Source organism: Mesoplodon mirus, assembly GCF_964341445.2.
Source record: "Mesoplodon mirus genome assembly, chromosome: 15".
Taxonomy (NCBI): domain Eukaryota; kingdom Metazoa; phylum Chordata; class Mammalia; order Artiodactyla; family Ziphiidae; genus Mesoplodon; species Mesoplodon mirus.
In genome coordinates, this window is record NC_138991.1 from 26,584,210 (window position 1) to 26,609,856 (window position 25,647).

General features: G+C 49.9%; 1 protein-coding gene across 1 annotated transcript in view; it reads right to left on the bottom strand.

Annotated features, from left to right (window-relative positions):
- Nucleotides 1-740: 740 nt before the first annotated feature.
- TM9SF4 (transmembrane 9 superfamily member 4) overlaps nucleotides 741-25,647 on the bottom strand; it is a 57,197-nt gene continuing 32,290 nt past the window's right edge. Inside the window, exons 4-18 of the mRNA XM_082644002.1 lie at nucleotides 24,009-24,177; nucleotides 23,780-23,909; nucleotides 22,418-22,541; nucleotides 20,800-20,918; nucleotides 20,585-20,696; nucleotides 19,174-19,244; nucleotides 14,903-15,035; nucleotides 13,418-13,499; nucleotides 13,246-13,321; nucleotides 10,337-10,420; nucleotides 8,475-8,650; nucleotides 7,917-7,980; nucleotides 6,626-6,745; nucleotides 5,726-5,815; nucleotides 741-2,705 (exon numbers count right to left, since the gene is read on the bottom strand). Of these exons, the coding sequence (XP_082500128.1) occupies nucleotides 2,556-2,705; nucleotides 5,726-5,815; nucleotides 6,626-6,745; nucleotides 7,917-7,980; nucleotides 8,475-8,650; nucleotides 10,337-10,420; nucleotides 13,246-13,321; nucleotides 13,418-13,499; nucleotides 14,903-15,035; nucleotides 19,174-19,244; nucleotides 20,585-20,696; nucleotides 20,800-20,918; nucleotides 22,418-22,541; nucleotides 23,780-23,909; nucleotides 24,009-24,177 (1,700 nt within the window). The 3' untranslated portion in view covers nucleotides 741-2,555. The remainder of the gene's footprint in view (nucleotides 2,706-5,725; nucleotides 5,816-6,625; nucleotides 6,746-7,916; nucleotides 7,981-8,474; nucleotides 8,651-10,336; nucleotides 10,421-13,245; nucleotides 13,322-13,417; nucleotides 13,500-14,902; nucleotides 15,036-19,173; nucleotides 19,245-20,584; nucleotides 20,697-20,799; nucleotides 20,919-22,417; nucleotides 22,542-23,779; nucleotides 23,910-24,008; nucleotides 24,178-25,647) is intronic.

Sequence of the window (25,647 nt, forward strand, 5' to 3'; positions counted from 1 at the left end):
AAATTATAGATACAACCACCTTGGAAAAGAGCTTGGCAGTTTAGCTTAAACATTACCACGATCACATGATCCAGCCATTTCAATGCTTCACTTATTCACAGCAATTTTTTTTTTTTTTTTTTTTTTTGCGGTACGCGGGCCTCTCACTGTTGTGGCCTCTCCCATTGCGGAGCACAGGCTCTGGACGCGCAGGCTCAGCGGCCATGGCTCACGAGCCCAGCCGCTCCGCGGAATGTGGGATCTTCCCGGACCGGGGCACGAACCCACGTCCCCTGCATCGGCAGGCGGACTCTCAACCACTGCGCCACCAGGGAAGCCCACAGCAATTTTATCTGTAATAGCCAAAAACTTGAGACACAAATGTCTGTCAATAGATAAGTAGATAAACAAATTATGGTAGGTGTAGGTGTCTTACATGACAGAGAGGTGAGGTGAGTTAGCAGCAAAATATTGGAGCTGGGCATCATTTAAAAACCAGGTCTCACTGCTACCAAAGCTCACACATGATTACCATCTCCTACTTGTGGGACTGGAGAGGCATGCTTAGCGAGTCAGTATCGAGGGGCTAAGCAGATGGCAGAGGCTATGAAGAAGCACCAGGCAGGGGAAGAGCAGTGGCCTGGGCCCTAGAAAGCCTGACATGAGACTGAGCTTTGAGGGAAACCACTCAGCTCAACACATTTGGGGAATTTGTCTCACCTCAGACCCGTAATCCTTGAAGAGATTCAAGAGACATGACAACAGGACAATGACATATTTATTTACAACTGGACCAAAAAAAGGCATACAGGTATATTTTAATTAAAAATAATGATGATGATGATTTAAAAAGTCAGAAAAATCGATGCTGTTTGAACCCTTTATTAGGAGTCCGTTTCCCCACTCCCCCCAAAAGAGAATCTTTTAGGGAAAAACTCCAAGATTCGAATGAACAAGACTCCATTATCATACTCTACTGCTTGGGTTCCCTTTCCTCCAACCTGATTCTTGGTGGACGCCGCTTGGCACCGCGGAGTCGCTGTGAGGCAAGGTTGAGAAGATCACCGGTTTGACTGGTGGAGCTGGTGAGGGCTGCTGGGAGAGTATGGGGGGGAGGGGCAGCGGGGAGGGTGGTGTGTTCCTAGCTCAGCCAGCATCCTGAGCTTTGTCCTGTGGTGGGCTTCCTCAAGGGGCTGTAGCATGGGAGAGTGGCTGCTACTTGAACCCTAACCCCAGGGTGGGTTTGGTCTCTTGCAGCTTAAGAGCAGACGTGTGTGACACGCACGGGGGCGGGGTGTGGGTTAGGAGGAGTGGGCGCTGACAGGGGACCCAGGCCTGAACGTCAGCTCCTCTTTCTAACTTAGGCTCCTTGCCTATTCCTGGGACTCGGGGAAGGAATGACAGAACTTAATTTCCATCTTCCTTCTCGCAACCAGTGTTCTGGGTGTTCCTCAAAGGAGGCAGGAACTCAGACAGGAGGCGGAGGGGAGGGGTCTGGCTAAAAGAGCTGTGTATGGGCACGAAGGCTGGGGGAGGTCAGGGAGAGTGCCTCTTCCCAGCCACCTAATGGAGGGGATCTGCGGTCTCCAGGCCTTGTCCTGCCCTGGAAATGGAGGAGAAGGCCCACCCTAGCACACTCTGCAAAGAGCAGCAACCCCCACAAGGTAGGGGCTGAGGAGCATCCTGTGCGGTGAGGACCCTCAGCCCAGACACACACACATGGATGCTTGGTTTGGCTCTGGAAACACTTGGCCCTGGATCCAGGGTTTCTTGGCACGAAGACGGTTCATTGCAAGTCTCTCCTCCGGTCCAGCAAACTCTCACTGCTCTGAGCAGGGACAACTCCTGCTGTCCTGGGGCATTTGGTGCCCAGTACTTCCAGGGGATTTCCTTGTAGCAACCAAGACCTGGGCTTGCTCCCAGTGACAAGATGACCGGAGGCCTGGCGGGAAGCCCCGCCTCGAGCAGCCCTGGGAGGAGGCTGGGGAGGAGAGAAGAGGGAGGAAAAGGGGCTGGAAGAGGCTGGTTGGCACCGAGGATGCGTGTCCAGGCTGAGCTGTGCTTTGTCGCGGCATCAATGGCGAGGACGGGCAGCGAGAGGCTCAGAAATCTCGCTGAAGCCCTGGAAGGCCCGGCGTTTCCTCTTCCAGTTAGTCGTGGGGTGGCCAACAGCCCTGAGGAACTGAGGTGGAGACAGTGACCAGAACCCAGTGTCTTGATGGGTTTATCCATCCTGGATCCATTTGTTAAAAAAACTAAGGAAAAAACTCCAAACCAAAAATAAACCTGAATAAACAGGTCTGAGAGTTCCTGCTGGAGGGATCTTTCTTAGCACTGAAGAAAAACAACCCACAAAAAACTCATCCCCCACAGAACTGGAATAAGATGATGAAGAAAAATGCAAGATTTATCTATAGGCCCTCCCGCCCCCTATGCAGCCCCAGGATCCAGGAACACTGTGCCAGGAGTTACATTCCAAACGAGCAGGAGTTATTTTATTTTACGTGCCTGCAGTTCCCCACGCGGGGTGGCTTCCTGTCCGTGGATGGAGTGGGCCAGGCCACGGTCCACCCCCATCAGTCTATCTTCACAGCAGCGTAGATCTTGCGGACAAACATGTAGGCTGCATAGAAGCCGATGGTGCCCGTGAGAAGCCAGAAGGACAGGACCATGAGGGCCGTGTAGCCAAAGTAGAGGAGAGAGGGAATGAACTCGACGATGTCCAGCTGGGGCACGAGCGGGGAGAGAAGAGAGGGGACACGCTTAGTGCCAGCCTGCCATGGCCAACTGGGTGTCCCCCTACCTTCTCACTGATCTTGTGGTGAAGCTGAAGACTGGCAAGGGGAAGGGGCCTGCCCCAGGTGGGCAGCGAGGGGCAGGTGGGTCTCACAGTCACGGTGGACCTTCATCAGTACCAGGGCCCGTGCACCGCCTTGGATGCTCACAACCACTATGGTAGGTTATTAACCCACTTTACAGATGGCGCACAGTTACACAGCCGGGAAACAGAAGGAGCTGGGATTTGAACCTGGGGCTAGAGGGCTAAGAGCCCAAGGCCCAAATCCATTGACTCAGGCCATTTCCTGTGGGGGTAGGAGGGAGTGAGAGTCTTCCTGGGGAAGGGCCTGGGAGCTCACTGGGAGATGGGGCTGACCTCAGGGGCCAGTGCCAGAATGACAAAGGCAGCAATGGCCATAGCCGTCACTTCTTCACTCTCCATAGTCCCCAGAACAGTACAGTGAGACTCCTGGGTGCTGGAGCACAGGAAGTGGGGGCAGGAGAGAGGCGTCCAGGGCTCCTGGCTTTAGGAACAGAAAGCCACCCCGAGCCTGTCTCAGCCTACAGTCCTCTCCACCTGAGCACGCTCTGTCACTTTTGCTACCCTCTCATGGGGATTTTTATCTTGGAGCATTTGAACTCCTTTGCAGAGTTCTGAGGCCTGGGCAGGGATGCTAGGGAATCTGGAGTGTGGTGGGGTTTGCTGGGCCAAGTAGAACTAATCTAGGACCTTGGTATCAAGACCTGCCCAGCCCACCAGGGCCTGAGTGGGGCCTGTTCTAGGGCTCATGAGCAGACACATGGCCACAAAATGCCAGGAGCCCAGAAGAAAACAATAAGGGTCACTGTTTGAGACCGTCTCCCTGAAATCAAATGTCCTCAAACTAGGGGTGAAGGCCATGTTTTCCAGCTCAACTGCCTATGTCTCCTTTTATGAGCTTCCTTACGGCTGAAGATGGGGTGAAGGTGAGGGGGGAAACAGGGCAGTGGTAAATCCAGTGGTAAAACCAGGAAAGGGATGAGGCAAAAAGGCAGCACTGGAAAGTTCCTTAGAGTTCAGACAGGCTAAGGCCACCATTTTACAGACAGGGCTCTGGGACTGGAGGAGGTTTTTAGAGCAGAGAAGAAAGCCTGGGCCAGAGGCAGGAAGGGCAGGAGGCTGAGACGTGACCCTCGTGTAGGCGGCTACGGAACCAGGTTTTGCTTGCCCAACGCTGGCTCCTGTCTTCCTGCTTCCTGGTGTCTTGGGTACCCACTCCCTACTTTGTGGTCCTATTGGGGCTGTCGGTCCTAATACAAAACCTAAGCTAGTCAATCAGAGTATGCCATCCTACTGGACATGAGGAACAGTGAGGGATGGCAGGTAGCCTGGGCCAATGAGTGTCTTCCCTGGGATTTATAACATAATGATAGAGGAAAGATATTCTTTTAGTTCTAGAGCTGCAAAGCTGAGAAAAGGAGACTCTAGGGCTGCTATTGGTCATCCTTCTACTGTGTGGAAAGATCCTGCCTGCAGATTGAAGCCAAGAAAACACACACAGAGCTGAGGAATAAACACAGAGCCCTGATACCATTTGAGCTGCTGGATCTAACCAAGCCTGAGGCTAGAACTCCAACTTCTTATTAAACTTACATCAGCCAAAACATTCTCTTTTTTGCTTAAGCCAGTTGGGACTGGTTTTGGTCATTTTCCATTCAAAATAGTACTGATTAATATGGGCTGTAGAGAAGGGAAATTAGATTTGTTCTGCAGGATTCCAGGAACAAGACTATGGTCTGAAGATGGAATTTACAGGGAGGCAGATTTCAGTGTGACTTAAGGAAGGCCTTGATAATGACAGGAGCTATCCAAAGAGAATGGGAGCATCGGGAGGGAGTGTCTTCTGTTGCTGGATGTGCCAGAGCAGGGGTCAGCAAGCTTTTTCTTAAAGGACCAGAATATAAATAGTTTAGGCCACGTGGCCTCTGTCAAAACTACTCCACTCTGCCACTGTAGGGTAAAAACAGCCTTGACAATATGTAAATGAACAAGCATGGCTGTGTGCCAATAAAACTTTGTTTACAGAAGCAGGCCTGCTGGCCCATGGGCTACAGTTGGCCGACCCCTGAGCTAGATGATCACTTGCTGGAATCGCTGGAGAAGAGGGCAATCAGCAAACTGGAAGCAGGGGTGGAGCACCGCACTCAAGTATCTGGACAGTCCTTTCCAACCTGACATTTTTGGGAAAGGGAATTCCAAGCTTCACCCAGCTGACCTATGCCTCTAGTTTGGGAATATACCTGGTTATAAGCAGAGGACTTCTCGGTTTGGGGTTCTGGATACCCAAAGTAGAGCGGGTAAAACTGTCTTCAGCGTAAGCTCCAGAGGTAACATGGGGTCCACCAGAGTGACCCCAGACTCCTCTCAATGGCCCATCTGGTTTATGTGTTACACACAAATCTAATAAACCTGCTGTGGGGATCTGTTTGTACTCTTATGCCACTCTTTGGGGACACTGAGCTCTGTGAGTATAGCCGAGTTCCTAAATCTGAGTGCTAAAGGCTAATTCAGCAGTTTCTGCTTTTACCTTTATTAACTCTTCTCATTACTTTCATTCTTTCAAGTTACTGTTCTTTTTTTTTTTTTTTTTCTGTCTTCTTGAGGTGAACACTGTAACAGTCTCTCTTACTTCCTCTTAAAAGCACTGTAAGGTGATACACTCCCTTTAAGTTCTGCTTTGGTTGTACCTCACGGGTTTTGCATACAACATTCTCATTGTCATTTATCCTGAAGGCTTTTGTCACCCAAACATACTCTCTTTCCTAAAAAGATTATGTTCTAAGGGCAGGAACAGTTCTAGGACGACTTTGGTCCTCCTCATTCTTGGCAGAAAAGTAAGACTTAGACACTTGGGTTTTTTCCCCAGCACCCTCCCCCCAACAATCGTGCCCTGAAAGGGCTAGGGGGCTCCCTCATGCAGGGTGGTACCTTGTTAACAAAATAAAAGATGGCATAGACCAGGACATAGAATGCAGATCCCCCGGAGACTAGGAAATTCCTCCACCACCAGCGGTAATCCTGAGGAGGAAACAGAGAAGGGTCATCGCTGTCTCCAGGCAGAACCTCTTCCCCAAGTTTCAGAGCTGCCTGAGGAACTAAAGACCCTGGGTAAGAACTGTAATATTTGGGGTGAGGCGAAGCTTTTTATACCTTGACTGTGATGGTGGTTACACAACTGTATGCATTTCTAAAAACGTACAGAACTGTAGATTAAAAAGGGTAAACTTTACTGTTTATAAATTATATCCCATTTAAAAAAATCAGCAACAACAAAAGAACATTATTAACAACATTAGCATTTCTTGAGCAAACGCTCACCATATGCCACATATTGTTCTAAGTGCTCTATGTGAATCAGCTCATTGAGTCTTTGCAGCAGCCCTGTGAGTGAGGCCCGGAAGGCACACGGAGGTTAAACAACTGCCCAAGATCCAGAGCTACTAACAGAGGAGCCAGGGTTTCAGCTCAGGCTGTCTGTCCCAGAGCCCTTGTTTGGCCCACCAAGAGCCAGTCCCCAGATGGAGGGCAGGTCACCCAAACTGCATCAGCTGTTGAAGAAACCACTACTGGAGTGGACTCAGTACTGACGAGTCTACTGTCATTAGGTCGTGGTGACTTCCCCGCAAGACTATGCAGTGAGGTAGGGATCATTAACTCTAGTCTACAGATGAACAAATGGAGGCTCGGCAAGGGGAAGTGATGTACTTGCCCAAGACCTCATGGCCAGAAGAGGCAGGACCACATGAGAAACCCAGACAGCCTCACTGACCCAATTCAATACTGGACCCAGCTGCCCCCACCCCAAACTGCTGGCCCCATTCCCCTCACCTCTGCACACAGCTGGAAGTATACCATGACGATGCTGATTTGTGAACAGGACACCACCAGGATGATGAAGACGAGGAACAGGAAGCCGAAAAGGTAATAGAACTGATTCTCCCAGATTGCCTGCGGATATACCAGAGCCGGCCTTCAGCTAGCCTGCCCCCACTCCCCTGGCATTCCCTGCTTGTGCTCAGGAACTCCATCCCTTAGTCAGGACTGGCAGGAATGGAGACACCATCATGACACCACTGGGGCCTGTGGGCCTGGCTCGTGGCTGACTGGTCTCTCCTCCCTGGAGCAAAGGGTTCTTAGGGAGGGGCTGGGGCATGGCTGATCCTGAGATGGGTGGCCCCCGCCTGAACTCAGCAGCTTGCGGAAAATAATGAATCCCACCCCAATCAAAATTACACAGCTGCCACCACTGCCTGGGGCAGCTCACCATGTGCCAGGCATAGTGCCACGTGCTTTACGTACAACACCAAGTGTCAGCCTATGAAAGCATGGCATTTTACAGTCAAAGAAGTCAAGGTTCAGAGAGGCTGGTGATCGGCCCAGTGTCACACAAACACAATAGATGCAGCCTCCCTGGCCAGGCAGCCAACCCGTCCTAGGCAGGGCTGGGTGGGCGAGGGGGTCTCAGCAGGGACGGGCTAGGCCACTCCAGAGGAGTGGATGCTTCTCCAGCACTGACTTAGTGCAAGACCCTCTCTCCATGCTAGGCACTGAGCTGGGTCAGCTGGACTTAGATGGCTCTGAAGAACCGTTCTGCCAACTTTCATCTTGGCATGCCTGGGAGAGGAGTAATCATCATTACAACAGCAGCTACAAGTTAACAAGCATTTCCTGAACGCCAGGCACTGTGCCTTTTATAGACATTATCACATTCCAGCCTCATGAAGATCCTGAAAATTAGGCATCATCCCCCCACTTTCCTAGGAGTTTTCAGTAACTTAGGTAAAGACACGTAGGGACCCAGAAATCAAAGCAGACGCAACAATGATATTAATAATGGTGGTGACTGACCGCAATATTGCTAAAGCAGCCAAAGCAGCTTCTATTTACTGAGCCCTTCCCACACCAGACCCCGTACATATGGCACATCTCACATAACCTTCCAAGCTGTCCCGAGAGGCAGGACTGTTACTCTATTTTAGGGCAAAGAATGGGGGCTCCGAGAGGCTAAAGGTCTGTCTGGAACGTCATAGGCGGTGAGAGGCAGAGCATCTAAGTGGAGGGGCAGGGACTAGGCTAGCGTGGGCGAAGGGGAGGGTGGGGAGCAGGGAGCAGTACTCACACTGAAGATGAAGAAAAGCTCGATGAACATGGCGCCAAAGGGCAGGATCCCAGCCATGAGAATGCTGCAGAGAATGGGAGGGTTAACACTGCTGGGAGACCTGGGCCACTGGAAGCTTCGGGCTCCCTCCTGAGCCAGCAAGAATGAGAATGCTTACACTGTGTGGGGGGTCTAAATCTTTCGGCATGCTTTTGTACCATTATAGCCTCTCAAGAGGTGGGCATCATTCTCCCCATTTTATAGATGGGAAAACTGAAGTACAGAGAGGTGGTGTGACTTGCCCAAGGTCCAAGGTAGTCTTTACCTGTCACCCTGCACCTTTCCACTCCACCCCTTCCCTGGCCAACACCGAGTCTGGCTACAACTTGGTCCTCTCTATCTTGGAGTGAAGCTAAGCTTTCAGGAAGTCTACTAGAGCCAGCCGGGGCTGCAGGAGCACCTGTCATAGCCCCCACAGGGGGAGGGTACCCCGTCCATGTCTTTCCAAGGAGATGGCTCAGGGGAACGTTGGCCTTGCCTACTCCAGAAGCCCCCGCCTGGCCCTTGCCGGAGACTCACCCCACAAATCGGTTCATGTACCACCGCTGCTCAGGGATCTGCCGGGGAATCTGGTTGGTGCGCACAGGGTTGTCATATGGCTGCTTGCGGAAGCCGAAGTAGTAACCCAGGTAGACAAGGGGCAGGGAGATCCCGAACCACATGCATAGCAGGGCCACCATGGTGGGGAAGGGCACCTGTGGGCACAGCACTGTGAGGCTCCACAAGCCCTGAAGCCCAGGCTGGGGCCGTGCAGGGGGAGGGGGACCTTCTGGGTCCCAGGGCAGGTAGGGCACAGCAGGACCACCATGGTGGGGAAGCTCCTGCAGACACGGCCCTCCACAGGGCTCCTGGCCAGACTGTCCTGGGGCTGACCCCAGCCCTGGGAAAAGCAGAGGGCAGATGGAGGGCCAGTTGAGCCATGAAGTGAAGGAACCACGGCATCCTACAGGAGCTTATCACCAGGGAGGACGTGGGGAAAGAACAAGGAAGGAGGGATTGAGAGCACAAAGGGGAGAGGAAGGGCCGGAATGAAGGGAGATTACGTGTGGTCTGTTAAGTGCAAACGAAGGGAAAAAACAGGAGTGCACAAGTCGTGTGTTCCCAATCTCGCTCAGTGAAAACACCACAATATACCACGAAGTGAAAGAAGCAGGATATAAAACTGTATGTCGAGAACTCCATTTTAATAAAAACACCCCAATACTTATATGCATACGTGCCTGGAGAGGCCTACATCAGAAAGTTAACAGCACTTCCTCAGATGGGGTATGGGGCTTTGGAATTGATTTTTCTTTTTTTTTTTTTAAATTCCCCTCTGCAGTCTGAGGTTTTTACAACTCACACAAAATGGAAGAAATGAATTAATATTTGTAAAGTGTTCAGAACAATACTTATTCCAAAGTAAGAACTATGAAAATGTTTGCTATTATTTTATAATTTTAAGATTACATTATTCCATTTTAAATATATCTAAAAAGAGGTTAAAAGACTGCAAAAACAGGGAATTCCCTGGCAGTCCAGTGGTTAGGACTCTGCTCTTCCATTGCAGGGGGCACGGGTTCGATCCCTGGTCGGGGAACTAAGATCCTGCAAGCTGCGTGGTGCAGCCCAGCCAAAAAAAAAAAAAAAAATGATTGCAAAAACATACTACAGATCTACATTAACTTTTCTGTACTTTCCTTTCTAAAATTTCTGCAATGATTGTTTATAGTGAGAAGCTGGTAACTGGGAGAAAAATGTTGAGAGAGAGATGGGAGACAGGTGTAAAAAAGAGGAAGTGAGAGGAAGAGCATGACCCTGTCTTTCCTGAGGGCAGCTCCCTGGACCGCTGGGAAGGACCCAGTCCTCCGGCAGCCCGGACTGCAAGCCTCACCCAAGGACCTTCTGTGGGCACCTGCCAGTGGAGGGGAGGCGGCTCTCTCCGCTGAGGCTGGGATGGCAAACACCTGCCCCACCTCTCCCGCAGCTAATCCATCAAGACCATCTCCCCACCCCCAACTGAGTCCACAATCCTTGTAGCAGGGCTGGTGCTGAGCTCAGGGCGGGGACACTAGGAGGAGAGCCTTGTTTTGGGAGACTGACCTCATCAAGTCATACCAAGCAGCCTTCCCTTGGTTGAGACGAGGGAAATTCCCCAGTTGGCCCCTGGACTGTGGAAATCTTTCTTTAGAGAAGTGAGCTTTGGTCAGCTGTCTGAAAGAGCCCACAGGAAGGGCAGGACAGATGGATGCATAGGGCTGGAGAAACCCTGGCCAGCCCTCAGCCCCCAGGGCTGGGAAGAGCCCCCTGGGGACTTAGAAAAGGGAAGGAAGCAGCAGGGAGTGACCTGCAGGAATGGGCCTGAGCACAACTGGCCCTCCCTTGCTGGGGAGGGCACTTACCGCCCCTGATGAGTGCTTTCCCCAGATGAAGCAATTCAATACGAAGCAGATGCCAAAAACCACGCCAGGGTACAATGTCGCCGTCTGGAAGCAAGAGAGACCAGGCTGGGGAGCTGCATCTAGGGAGAGCTCCCACCTGCCCATCAGGGCTCCCCGACTAGAGGTTCTCAAGCCCTCCCCCGTTCTGTAGGACTCAGCTCAAGGATAAACCCTTCCAGAAAGCATTCCCTGACCTCCAGACTAGGCAAGCCTCCTGCTCTCTGTCCTTTTAGATCCCTGAACTGCACCGTCCTCACCCTCACCCAAGTTCATAATCACGTGCTGTTGTTACCCTCACAGACAGAAGCTCTTGGGAAATCACGTCCTGCTCACTGATGTGCTCCCAGCACTCAGAGCACAGTGTTGTTCAATAAGCATTTGTTGAATAGGAATGACCAAATAAAAGTTTTACTAACACGTAGGTCTGGGCCTCAACCCCAACTGTCCAGAGTGGTGGGTAAGCTTTAACTGAGTCTTAGGGGCAGTGGGTGCTTGCCGCCACATGAATCAATCATCTCACCCAATCCTCACTACAGGCCTAGATGGGAAGGACTGTCACCATCCCTTTTCAAGAAGAGGACACTGAGGCCCAGTAACGTTAAATACCCCACACCCCAACTTCACACAGTCAGCTAAGGGTGGAGCAGAGGTTCAAACCCAGGCAGTCTGACTGCAGAGGCCCTGCTCCTGGCGCCCTGTGGTGTATTCCATCCAGTCAGGACCTCTGGGGCTGGGGATCAGGTACTGGGAACCAAAGCCCTAGACCTACAGTGGAGCCTCCTTTACTACTGCGGCTGCCTGAGCATCCAAGAGGGTCTGCCCATGATGCCTGAGGCTCCCTGCAATCTGGTGCTCAGCTTCACAGCCAGTTTTATTTACCTTTAGCCTGGAGCCTCCCACACCCACTAACTGGCCACTGCTCTCTCCACGTCCCTGCCCCCGGGCCTTCATAAGGTAGAGTCACCAGCATCTCAGGTATCTGCCGTCTGAGTGCCAGTGCTGAAACAGTGGCCTTCTTCTGTATAGTCTCCTCACAACCACACAACGACCTGAGACCTAGGTGCAACCAGCCCCCACTGGAGAGATGGGGAAACCAAGGCTCAGAGGGCTGGTCAAGGTTACCAACCAAGGAAATAACAGAGCCAGGACTGGGATCCAGGAGATTCCAGAACCTGAGGCCTCCTCGCTGGCTGCTTCCATCCAGTTGAAACCCTCCTCTCCGAGGCCCAGCTCGTATGTCATTTCCCCCCTTCCTGTGTGTTCCTGCTTTACTCTGCTGTGTAGCAGAGGATTCCTCGCCTGTCCTCCTGGCTGAAATTTATGGACTGAGCACTGTGCTAGATACCAGGAAGAACAGGAAAAATGTCCAGACCCATAAATGGAGAACAACATAAGTGGCACTCATAGGCACAAGGCTCTGCCCAGGCCCGTCTGGGGTGCCAAGGAGGACCCTGAAGTTAGAATCGGTCGGGGAGGAAGAGTGACCCCGGAGCTAAGACTTAGCTGCCCATGCAGAGGCCAGAGGAGAAAAGAGCAGTTGTACACCTGCACGGCTGCGGCTGCAGCAGAGGCCCGCCTGTGGAGCAAGGCAGAGCTCCACACCAAGGAAGGGTCAGAATCTTGCACGGAAACTGAGGCGGCCTAGGACGGCCAAGGGCCCAGGCAGGAGGGAAAGATGCCTGAACCTGGGCAGGAGTCCTGGGGATGGAAATGGGAAGGAAGTCGTGGACTATCTGGCAGGAGAACCGTCCACACTTGATGTATGAGAGGAGGCAGGGGCGCTAATAAGGAGGAAGAAAAGGAGCCACCCAGGTGACTGCCTTGGGGGCCCGGGTGGATGGTGCCACCGGATGCAGGGAGCAGGTTTGGGGCAGAAAGACGGGGTTTGCCATGGGACCAGTACAGGGAGACTTGGAGGGTATCTGGTGGGAGACCTCATCAGGGAAGTCTCACCAGGTGAGGAGAGGGCTGGGTTTTACAGCTCTGAAGATCCCTGGGTCTCAGCACACAGTAGCCTGAGAAAAACACCTGATGCGTCAAGAATTTAGGAAACCCTTTTTGATCTTTCCAGAACCACCACTGTCACAGGTCTTCTATACTGAGGGCTTATTAATTGCCAGGGGTATTTGCCAGAGCTGGGATAGCCTGAGTTCCCCTGCTCTTTTGATAGCTGTGAGAATGGTTTCAGAAGGCCTGGGTCTAGAGGCTTCTCTGAATTTGGCACCAGGGGTTTCCCTGGTCCTCTAAAGGCTCACTTGCTCTGGGAGAAGGGGCTCAGGGCTCCCTAGGAGGCAGGGCCAACTTCCAGGCGTCCTCCGGTTTCTGTGGTCTTTTCCGCTGCCAAGGACTCTCCTCACCACCAGGAGGACAGTGAACATCAGAAGCTGACCTTATTGAAGAGGAACAGAGGCCCCAAAGTCTGGAAAACAGGCTGACAGTGACGTGGGGCCTGGCTTCTCCCGCCCCTGGCAGGTAATTCTCTCTTTACTCTGCTGGGTAGGGTGTTCTCACAGATGCCCCACTGATCAGGTTTTGACCTTAAACTTTGACACCTGGGATGGTGTCTAAATCCTGTTATTCTGAATCCCCTATTTCTTCTTGTGCTTGAGCCATGGGACAATGTAGGCTAAAAATCATCTAAGTTCAATTCCCTCTTTTCATGGATGCAGCTACTAAGGCCTCAGAGGTAAGCACCCAGGGGTGAGAGCCCAGCACTCCTGGCCCTCGGGTGTGCTCCTCCCACCCATCAGGCTGCTGCCCAGCACCTGGCCCTAAACCCCCACCACAGCCTGCCTATGCTGCTCTTGAGGAGCCCAGGAGGAAGCTTCTTGGCCTCCCAAGAACATGGGGAGGAGGGTTAGGACACTTACACAGAAGGCTCCTTTCTTCCACCGATGGCCTTTTAGAGTGCGGTACAGACGGCCGGCAGAAAATCCACCAAACACCCTGTGGGGAAACGGAAGGGATCCACACCAAGGGGACCTGTTAGCTGCAGTGCAGGCGGTCTGCGGCGGCCCTGGGACCCCACTCGTGCACACGTACCCCATGAACATGAAGAGGAAGCAGGCCGTGGTCATGAGCGCTCCCCGGCTGGAGGGCGACAGCATCCCAAGCATGGCCACAACTGAGGAGGGAGGGGCAAGAGAGGGAAAGTCAGGGTCTCCAGGCCCCAAGGCCCCGCCGCGGGCTGGCTCCCAGGGCCCCAGGGCAGGTGAGGCTCAATGAGGCTCCCTACTCCCTCGCCCTACTCTACTGGAGAAGACTGGGTCTTACTTGGGGTTCAGAGGGGTGCAGCAGTTGCTGGGCCACGGCTGGCTGCATCTTTTTTTTTTTATTTTATTTTTATTTATTTTTGGCTGTGTTGGGTCTTTGTTGCTGCGTGCAGGCTTTCTCTAGTTGCGGCGAGCAGGGGCTCATCTTCATTGCAGTGCTCGGGCTTCTCACTGCGGTGGCTTCTCTTGCTGCGCAGCATGGGCTCTAGGCACGCGAGCTTCAGTAGTTGTGGCTCGAGGGCTCTAGAGTGCAGGCTCAGTAGTTGTGGCGTATGGACTTAGCTGCTCCGCGGCATGTGGGAATTTCCCGGACCAGGGCTTGAACCCGTGTCCCCTGCGTTGGCAGGCGTATTCTTAACCACTGTACCACCAGGGAAGCCCCATGCATCTTAATGGTAATGGCCAGCCCACGGAGCACTTGCAACCAACCAGGCACTGAGGTGAGAGCATTACGAATGCCAGCTCACTGAATCTACCTCATCAGCCCTCTGAGGTGGAGGTTAGTTCCCACATTCCTCAGATGAGGAAACTGTGGCTCATGAGGTTAAATGAGAGGCTCACAGAAGTTAAATGACTTGTCCAAGGTCACAAAGCTTGGAGGCATGAGGCTGAGACAGAAATTTAGGCAGATTAGTTGCTAAGAGATTAGATTTTGAAAGTTCTCATCACAAGAAGAAAAAAATTTATAACTATGCGAGGTGATGGATATTAACTAAACTCACTATGGTAATCATTTTGCAATATATACATATAATATCAAATCATTATTTTGTATACCTTAAACTAACGCAGTGTAATATGTCAGCAAAAAAAAAAAAAAAAATTTAGGCAGATTGATTTCAGAACTGCCTGTAACTACTATATATTCATTTTGGGGGGTGTTTTCTGAGAAAAAAGACCTGATTCCAGTCCTAATCCTGGTGCTGAAATGGGTAAGTCACTTAATGCCCGACTGCAAAAGGAGGCCAACCTCAGAGTGCTGATGTATGGCTTCACTGGTGGTGTGGATGTCGGGGGCTATCGATGGTGCTGGAAAGATCTGAGGAGGAGCAAATCACCAGGGCCTGTGGCTGAGAGGACCAGCCCTCTTGCTGGGATGGACAGCTCTGTCTGGCCCAGAGATGTTGACATGCTCCCCAGGCCCCAGGAAGGGAAGCCCACCCTTTTCTCAGACTCAGGCCTGTGCTGCTCTGGTGAGCACAGCTCCCCCTCCCCAAACCCCCACCCAACCTCCACCCCTGCCGGGCTTACTCACAGATGACGATGAGGATCATACAGAAGAGCTGAATGCCTGAGCCCAGCAGGGAGCTGAGGATCATGGGGTACTGGGGGGGCCTGAAGACGTCACCGTGCACCAGCTTCCACCCAGACTCTTCCATCGTGTCTTCCTGCAGCAAAGGGCCAGAAAGCAAGGCTCTTCTTGGGCTCCAGAGAAGGCAGCTCCTGCAGGGACCACCCCCAAGGACCCACATCCCTGACCAGGGCTGAGGGTCCCTCAGATGTCAACCAGCTCCACTCTGACACAGGAGTATAAGTGACATGAGAACGTATTTCCCAGAGAACTGTCACACGGAAAAAGGAGGGCACAAACATGGGCTTACAGCTATATAAAAGGAAAATCTCCTCCCCACATTCCACAAACCAAATGCATGGAAAAATAATGTAAACCAGCACACTAAAATGTTAATTAACTGTGATAGTTTTTGAGTGGTGTCTTTAGAAGCAATTTATTATTTTTTTAACTGATTAGAAAAGTAATATAGGCACACCTTATTTTATTGTGCTTCATTTTACAGCACTTCGCAGATATTGTATTTTTTACAAATTGAAGGTCTGTGGCAACCTGCATCAAGCAAGTCTATTGGCACCATTTTTCCAATAGCATTTCCTCATTTTGTGTCTCTGAGTCACATTTTAGTAATTCTCACATTTCAAAATTTTTCATTATTATTATATCTGTTATAGTGATCTGTTATCAGTGATCTTTGACGTTACTATTGCAATTGTTTTGGGGTTCCGTGACCTGTGCCCATATAAGATGGCAAACTTCATCAGTAAACGTGTTGATTGCTCCACCAACCAGTTGTTCCCCCATCTCTCTCCCTCTCCTCCAGCCTCCCTATTCCCTGAGACATAACAATATTGAAATCAGGCCAATTAATAACCCTACAATGGCCTCTAAGTGTGTAAGTGAAAGGAAGAGTTGCATGTCTCTCACGTTAAATCAAAAGCTAGAAATGATTAAGCTTAGCAAGGAACATGTGTCAAAGGCTGAGATTCCTGAAAACTAGAACTCTTGCACCAAATAATTAGCCAAGTTGTGAATGCAAAAGAAAAGTTCTTGAAAGAAATTAAAAGTGCTACTCCAGTGAATACAGGAATGATAAGAAAGCAAAACAGCCTTATTGCTGTTATGGAGAAAGTCTGAGTGGTCTGGATAGAAGATCAAACCAGCCACAACATTCCCTTAAGCCAAAGCCTCATCCAGAGCAAGGCCTAACCCTCTTCAATTCTATGAAGGTTGAGAGAGGTGAGGAAGCGGCAGAAGAGAAGTCTGAAGCTAGGAGAGGTTGGTTCATGAGGTTTAAGGAGAGAATCCCATCTCCATAACATAAAAGCGCAAGGTAAAGCAGCAAGTGCTGATGTAGAAGGTGGCTACACTAAACATCAGATATTCCATGTAGATGAAACAGCCTTCGATTGGAAGAAGATGCCATCTAGGACTTCCATAGCCAGAAAGGAGAAGTCAATGCCTGGCTTAAAAGCTTCAAAGGACAGGCTGACTGACTCTCATTAGAGGCTAAAGCAGCTGGTGACTTTAAGTTGAAGCCAATACTCATTTACCATTCCGAAAATCCTGGGGCCCTAAAGAATTATGCTAAACCTACTCTGCCTGTGCTCTAGAAATGGGACAACAAGCCTGGATGATAGCACATCTGTTTACAACATGATTTACTGAATACTTTAAATCCACTGTTGAGACCTACTGCTCAGAAAGATTCCTTTCAAAATATCACTGCTCATTGACAATGCACCTGGTCATCCAAGAGTTCTGCTGGAGATGTACAATGAGATGACTGTTATTTTCATGTTTGCTAACACAACATCCATCCTGCAGCCCATGGATCAAGGAGTCATTTTGACTTTGCAGTCTTATTATTTAAGAAATACATTTCATAAAGCTATAGCTGCCATAGAGTGTGATTCCTCCGATGGATCTGGGCAAAGTAAACTGAAAACCTTCTGGAAAGGATTCACCATTCTAGATGCCATTAAGAACATTCGTGATTCATAGGAAGCGGTCAAAATATCAACATTAATAGGAGTTTTGAAGAAGCTGATTCCAACCCTCATGGATGGAATTGTGGGGTTCAAGACCTCAGAAGAAGAAGTAATTGCAGATGCAGTGGAAATAGCAAGAGAACTAGAATTAGAAGTGAAGCCTAAAGATGGGACTGAATTGCTGCCATCTCATGATAAAACTTCAACAGATACGGAGTTATTTCTTACGGATAAGCAAAGAAAGTGGTTTCTTGAGATGGAATCTACTCCTGGTGAAGATACTGTGAAGATAGTTGAAATGACAACACAGGATTTAGAATATTACATAAACTTGGTTGATAAAGCAGAGGCAGGGTTTGAGAGGACTGAATCCAATTTTGAAAGAAATTCTGCTGTGGGTAAAATGCTATCAAACAGCATTGCAGGTTTACAGAGAAATTGTCCATGAAAGGAAGAGTTAATTGATTTGGCAAATTTCACTGCTGTCTTATTTTAAGAAATCACCACAGCCACCCCAACCTACAGCAACCAACACCCTGATCAGTCAGCAGCATCAACAGTGAGGTGAGACACTCCACCAGCAAAAAGATTAGGACTTGCTGAAGGCTCAGATGATGGTTAGCATTTTTAGCACTAAAGTATTTTTAAATTAAGGTATTTTTTTAGACATACTGCTACTGCACACTTAATAGACTGCAGTATAGTATAAGCGTAACTTTTATATGCACTGGGAAACCAAAAAATTTGTTTGACTCCCTTTACTGTGATAATCACTTTATTGTGATGGTCTGGAACTGAGCCCGCAATATCTCTGAGGTATGTCTGTATGTGCTCTTACTTGTGTAATAAGTAAAAAAAAATTTTTGATATATGGCATGATATTTAAATGAACAAAAAGTAGTAAATGAGTATTGTAGACAATTTTTTAAAAATCCAGAAAGACTGAACAAAAAATATAAAACCCATAAACATTCATAGATTAAAAAATAAACCAGAAAGATAGAGAAAATGATTTATATACTTAGTAATACCGTTTTGACATATTTCCTTTAGTCCTTTATATATGTATATGTGCATATGTATATATAATTTTTAACAATAAAATACTGTATTTACTGTGTAACAATACTTTGTTATTTTAGCTGATGTATGATCATGAGCATTTCTTTATGTCAATAAACACTCTCTACAATTACTATCTTAATGTCTGTACAATTTTTCATTATATGGCTGTACCATAATATAACCAATCCATTATTATGGAATATCAGGCAATTTCCAGTTTATTTAAATGATAAAAAAGGCTGCAATAAATATTTCTAGACCAAATTTTTGTGGTTTTAATGCTTTCCTTAGGAAAATTCTAGAAGATAGTGTATCAAAACAAGTTAACTAGGACTTTCCCGGTGGTCCAGTGGTTAAGACTCTGTGCTTCCACTGCAGGGGATGCAGGTTCGATACCTGGTTGAGGAACTAAGATCCCACAGGCCGCACCAAAAGTTAAAAGTGCAGCCAAATGTTAAAAACAAAACAAACAAACAAGTTAACTATTTGGCAGTTCATGATATGTACTGCCAATTAATAACTTTTCAGAAATCTACCAGTTTACACTTGCATGGGTGGCATGAAAAGGTGCTTATCTCACATTAACCTTGCCAGCAATTAGTACTATATATATGAATCTGTGCTAATTTGAAGGTCCAAAACTGTCTTCTCATGACTGTTTGACACTGCACGTTGGGGGCTTATCCCTGAGGTAAAAACAGTTTTTCACATGTTTACTGGCCATGTATGGTTCCTTGTCTGTAAATTTTTTGTTCATTATCACATTAGGGATTTTAGTGGTTTTTGCTTTTAGAGATTTTATACCAGTTCTTTTAACTATCATCTTTTTAAAAACGTATTGCATATATTGTTTTGCCATTTCACTTTTCTGTTGTTTATATATCTTAACATGCAGGATTAAGGTAAAATTAATCCAGTTTTCTTTCTGTGATTTCTTCCATTGTTTTTACGCCTAGAAATTAGAAAGCCTTATCCCCATCACTTTGGGTCATTAAACATTTTGTTTTCCTTTTCAATACTTGGTTTATGCTACGAATGATAACACACACACACACACACACACCACACACACCCCCCACCCCGCGTGCATGTGCGCGTCCTGGTCTGGTAGGCCCACAGCCCCACTGCTAGACTGCCCTCCCTCTGCAAGTCCATCCCTCCCCAGCCAAGACCTCGTACAATGTCATCCTCCTTATTATAGTTGGCGATGTCCTTCCGGAGGGTCCGAATGATAATCATACTCAGGATGCCTGAAACAAACAGGGGCAGGGAAGAAGAGGAGTCGTCAGCACGGCCATCTGAGTCTTCTGTGCCGCTTGCCCTCCGGGCACGCGTGGCTTCCTCTAGTGGGAACTGGCTACGCAGCCGCCTCAGGTTCTCTCCTGGGCATAGCTCCACCCCAGCTACAGGGCAGGGGAAACAGAGGGTCACCCTCCAAGGAGGGGAAGAATGAGCTGCTGGGATGGGCGGAGGCAGTCACAGGACACCGCTTGTATTCCAGGGAGAACAGCATCCCAGCTCCTCCAGGGCTTGGTCCTTCCATCCCCTCCAGGCTCACCTCCTCCCAGGCTAGCCTCTCACTTGCCTCTGGTTATTTGTTGCTTTTAGTTATCAGGCCACAGCCCCATCTCTCTCTCACCTGCGTGCCTGTAACCCAGGCTGTTCCCTTTACCCGAATGCCCCACTCTGTCCTGACTCCTACTCACACTTCAAGACATCTTCTCTTCTCAACACCCCAAACAGTTCAGAGGCACCCCCGTTTGTACTTGCACAGCACCCTGTTTACCTATCTAGGCAGCACAGTGTAGTGGTTAAGACAATGGGTTGTAGGACCTTGAGCTAACTTAACGCTTTTTGGCTTAGCTCACGGGGCTGCGAGGATGGGGATGCATGTAAAGTGTTTATTAGCACAGCAGCTGGCCACTGGGTAAATGTTTAATAAAGACAGCATTATCTTTACGTCTCCTGATACTGAAACGATCAGTTTCATTCTACCTCTGACAACCACCCTCACCCTGCTCACTGCCCTCTCGCCATCTGGCTTCTCACCAAGCCTGTCTCACTGCAGGGCCGTGACCCTTGCTGGAACCGTCTTTCCCTAGGTCTCTGAATGGTGGCTCCTCATTCAGAGAGGTCTTCTCTAAAGCAGCCTTCACCCTTTCCTCAACAGCCATGCATATGCTTCACAGCACTTAGCACTGTCTGGAACCCCACTACTTCTGTGCTTTTCTGTCTCTCTCCTGCCACCAGAATACAGACCGTGAGGGCAGAGACTGGGTTGGGCTTGCTCAACACCATATCCAGCACGCGCATGGGGCCCGAACAGGATGAGCAACGACGACACACTGTTGAGTCAGTGAAGGTGTGTGTGAAGAGGCGGCGCAGTCTTCCCCTAGGGAGCTCTCCAGAGAAGGGGGTGAATCTTGTTTACCTCTGTGTACTGATGCCTTGCACAGAGCCCTAATGTCTGTTTTTGACCTATGCTTGGCTCCAAGAACACCCTAGAAGTCTCCTGGGAGTGAGGGGACACCTCAGCCCCTCATCCCTCACCCCCTTGTCCTCTCCACCCTCCAACCCACAGCTCTCTCACCTGACAGGAAGAAGACCACCACGACGGAGTTTATGATAGAAAACCAGTGGATCTGTACATCACTCATGGTCAGGTAAGTGTCCCAGCGAGAGGCCCATTTGATGTCACTCTCCTGGCGGTGGGGAGGAAGCACTTGAGAGTCAGGCCTCCACCTTGACAACTCCTGCTCGGACCACAGCCCTCCTCCCCTGCCGTGGGCTCCGGCCCCTTCTCACCTCCCAGTGCACAGAGTAGGTGAAGTACAGCTGATTCTCCTTGGTGGGGTCAATTTCTTGGGGCGAGGAGTTGGTACCCTCAGGCAGGGTGCATGAGCTCTTCTCGTCTGTTTTGAGGTCTGTGAGAGACAGAGACTCAGTCTGTTCCTGCAAGGGCTGGTGCCACTACCCAGGGACTGTTCTGCGGGTGCCCTCAGAGGCAGTGTGCTGCGGAGCAGTGGCTGGGAGAACAGCTGGCAACTAGAGCTTTAAAACTGTGCTCCCTTGGGTGGGGTGGGGAGGGTGGGAGGGAGCCCCAAGAGGGAGGGGATATAGGTATACATAGAGCTGATTCACTTCGTTGTACAGCAGAAACTAACACAGCATTGTAAGGCAATTATAATCTAATAAAGATGAAAAAACAAAAACAAAAAATAAACAAAAAACTGTGCTTCCCAGAGCCTTGACTTTCCAAAGGGCCTTAGGGGCTGCAGAGAGGTGTGTGTGGGGAGGGGACTGAGTCCCTATTTAGTCAAACGAATTCTTCCTTCACTCAATTCAAACATTCATTTGCTCATTCAATCAGTCCCATTCAACAGGCAAAAACGACACTGACTCACTCTCTCATACATTCGCTCACTCATTTAGTCCCCAGAGTCCTGGCACTTTAGTAATTCAATCACTCAGATGCTTCCTTCCTTCATTTACACATTTGTTCATCCTGCTATCTGTCCATTCATTCAACCAACAAACATACAATAAATGAGCACTTACTATGTGCCAGGTACTGTGCTGGAGAGAAAGTGGTGAGAAAAGGAGACAGGGTCTCTAACTTCGAAGAGCCAGTGGGGGAGCAGCTGCTGTCAAACACTCACACAGTAAATGTCAAGCTGTAACCATGACACAGACGGGAGGAGAGGCAGTATGATGCCCCGAAAGTGCAGGGTCTACATTTTACATAAGACTTCTGTGTATGACTTTGTTTGACTACGAGGTTCCACAGCTTAAAAAAACTCCAGAAACTCACCACCACTGTGGACAAAAGGCCAGGCACGCTGAATGGAAGTGCGCCCTGTGGTGAGCTAGGGCTGCCAGGCAAGGTGAGGCAGACCAGATCCTGTCAGGCCCACAGGGCTGGGCCTGGGCTCTCAAATTCCTGCACAACTGTTGACCTGGGGCCAAGTTTAGTCTAGGCCAATCACTCACGCAGAGGAGCAGAAACACTGAAACCTGCTGCCCAACAGCTCTGTCGGTACCCCTGCCCCTTGTTCTTCAACCCTTTGCTCTTGAGCTGGCTGGTTCTTGTGATAGGCCCAGCAAAGCCCCAAACTGCTGTTTGGTCTTGGCCAAGTCACTGACCTCTCTGAGCCTCTGGTTCCTATCATAACCAGCACATTACCTCCCGGGGTGGCTGGGAGGTGGTAAGCTGGTAAGGTGCTGTGCCAGGCCAGGAGACAACATGTCAGCTCTCCCATTGCCCCCCACCTTCTCTAATGGGAATGGAGTGACCCTACCTTGGCTGGGCCCATATGCCACACTGGGGCCTATCAGCCATTTCAGGAATCAAGGGTGCAAAGACCCTGGGTGTGAAGCCCAGGCCCGTCCAGCCCTGCCCCTCTGGTCACACCTCCCCACTCACCCTCCAGCCTGATGCTCTGGGGAATCACCTCGAAGCGGACGACGCGGTATGTGTGCTCCTGGTCCTCTTCCAGGTCCTCCCGGTGGTAGTAAAGGATGAACGAGAGGTGATTGTGCAGGTAGATCTAAAACAGAGCAACAAAGAGAACAACATAGCTAGGAGCCAAGAAACCACCAGAAAAATCACACAGGGTGACCAGCCAGGTATTAGGTCCCTTCCCTCATCTAGCAGACCCAACTGTACCAGTGTTCCAGAAACACTGCTCTTATAGCAACCCGCTACTCATGAACCCTCCAGGGCTCTGTGGGGCTTACTAGGTACAAGTTCAGACCCCTTAGGCTGGTATTCAAGGCCTTCTGTCACCCTAACATACCCAGCGGCTGTCACCCTCTCAGACATGTTAGTTCGCCTGGTCTCCCTGGGTCCCTCCCTGCCCCGTGAACAGTCTCCACTCTGAACTCCGTTCACGGCATTCACTTCACTAGAATGCCGTCCCAACTTCATTCAGCACAAGCCTACCTATTTTTCAAGGCCCACCTCCTCCGTGACAACCTGAACGCACATTAGCTCCCTCTGAACTCCTCTGGCACTGACCGTCAGAGCACTGGCACGGTCAGGATTGGGACTTGAGATCCAGGATCTTACACCGTCAGTTCTCTCCCCAGTTATGAAGGAAGCCCTTGGAGGACAGGGATTGTGCCTCAAAGGAGATGCTTCTGTTCTTTATTCCCTAAGTAATATGTGTTCAGTTTAAAAAATGACAAATATGAGAATCACTGTTACAATCAATGCCATTAGCATATTTCTCAGTGGCTGCACTATAAAGTGCTTACACAGATTATCTGATTTACTCTGCATGACAACCCCAAAAGGCAGGTATGGCTATAACATACATTTTATAGATAAGGAACCCAAGGCTTAGAGAGGTGATGAAAGAGGTAGGCTTAAGGTCACTCACCAACTAGTAAGTGGTGAAGGCAGGATTCAAAACCCAGGGAACCTGCATGCTCTTGACCACTCCTGAGCTCTCTCTCTTACATACTGATGAAATTCCAGACTTCCTTTTCTTTTTTTGGGGGTGGTGGTGGTTAATCTTATAATCCATATAATCATATATTTATGTGGAATCTGAGTTTTTAGGCACTGTGCCTTCCACCTCCTGTGTAGCATCCGCCAGAGCCCGGCCCACAGCACTCAGACTTCTGACAGGCCATGGCTGGGGGCACCAGGAGGGACTTGTCTTGGCCATCTCCATCTTTGCTAAGCCTAGAGATACATGTTTCCCCTTCCTCTGTGGCCCCAAGCGCTCATGACTTTGGGGAGTGGCTCCCCCAGCCCTCTGAGCACATCAAGACACTCTACCTTGTTGACATCCGTGAAGCCGAGCCGGTAGCCGTGTTCAAACTGCACGTCTTTCTCCTTCTTCTTGTCATCGCCGTCGCGGCTGGAGTAGAGTTCCAGCCGGGTGGCCACGGGCAGGTTGTCTGCAATGCTGGAAAGCCAAGGCCCCGCTCAGTCCCTCAGACCGCCCCTCCCTCAGCGCCCTCCCCTATGGGAACCCGAGGCTGGCAGGGGGCAGAGGACAACTCACAGGTGGACGTAGTAGTCCTCTGAGATCCGCTCGGCCACGAGCCGGCTCTGTTCCACGGTCAGGGTCACCGGCTTGTTGGACTGGCTGCACAGAACCTCACACTTCTTTTCGCTGTTCATGAGAACCTGGAAAGGGGTGTTGACAATCCGGTCCCCTCTCAGCACCTCTCCTGCCATAAGAGAGACAGATGGAGCTCAGAGCTTCAGCCCTGAGGTTGCTGAGGTCAGCAGAGCCACAGAGACACAGGGCCTTCAGCAGTCCTGCAGCCTGGCACTCAATGTGTTACCCTGCCTGTTCAGGCCAGGCTTGCCCACCTGACGCCCCCCTGTTGTCCCTCCTCTCCCTTTGTGCTCTAGCACCACCAGACTCTTCAGAGCACATCAAACGTGCCACGTCATTCCGTGCCTCTGGGCCTCATGTCGTTTCCTTTGCCTGGAGTGCCATTCCCTGCCCCACGTTCCTGGGAAACTCTTCCTCACCCTTCAAGCTCAGCTTCTATGCCACTCTCCGGGAAGTCTTTCCTGACCTCCTTAGGACTGAGTTCGTGACTCCCTCCTCGGATTGCCCTCTGCACAGAGGCAGCATCGTACAGTGGTGAAGAGAGGGCTACTGAACCCTGGCTCTGCCACTGACTAGCTTAGCAGTCTTGGTAAGTGCCTTAACCTCAATGAGGCTCAATTTCCTCATCTGTAAAATGGGGATAATAGTACCCATCTCACAGGGTTACACTGAGAAAGAAAGTACCAGGCACAGAGTGGGAAGACAACAAATACTATTTTTATCACCAGCATCACTTCTGCACCTCTTCATATGTCAGTGATGTGACTTTGCACAATGTGTTGATAGGTTAAGTTTCTGCCCTCATACCTCATTATGAGCTCTTTAAGGGCAGATAATGTTTCCTATTTATTTCTCCATCTTCAGATCCTGGTTCAGGGAGGAAGGGAGGTAGGGTAAAATCCAGCACCTGAGATTTTCAGCCAAAACATCTTTTTAACTTAACAAACTGGCACACCCCTTGCATGCCTACTGCCTTAGAGAAACCTGCTGCCAGACGTCCCAAGAGCAGGCACCGAGCAGTTAGGGCCTGTCAACTAAACCCAATGGTGCTTTCATTCTGAGCCATTCTAACACTTCTACTGGGATGAGGCGGAACTGGGGCAAGCTGAAGGAAACCTACCAAAGCCCACAGGCGGCACTAATGCCCACACACGCCTGGTCTAACAGCTGCCTACCAGTGTGGACCCGCTTGATGTGGGACTCTTGGCCTAGTCATTCATTCGTTCATTCATTCATTCCTTCCCAAACATCCACTGGATATTGGTTATGTGCTGGGCTCTGAAGAAATAACGTTGAACAGACATACGGAGCTTATGGTCTAGTGGAAAGACAGACTGATTAATCAGGATAATGAGAAGATATAGTACAATATGAGGAACTTGCTCTAGATGTGGGGGAGTAGGTCTAGGACAGCTTCTCTGAGGAAGTAATGCTTGAAGTGAGCTCTAAAGGAAGAGAGCCTTAACTAGGCAAAGAGATAGGGGAAGACTATTCTAGACAGAAGGGAACAGTACGCACAAAGGCTCCCTGCCTGGTTGGGGGGCGGGGGGAAGGCAGGGGGATGACGCGGTAAATGTAA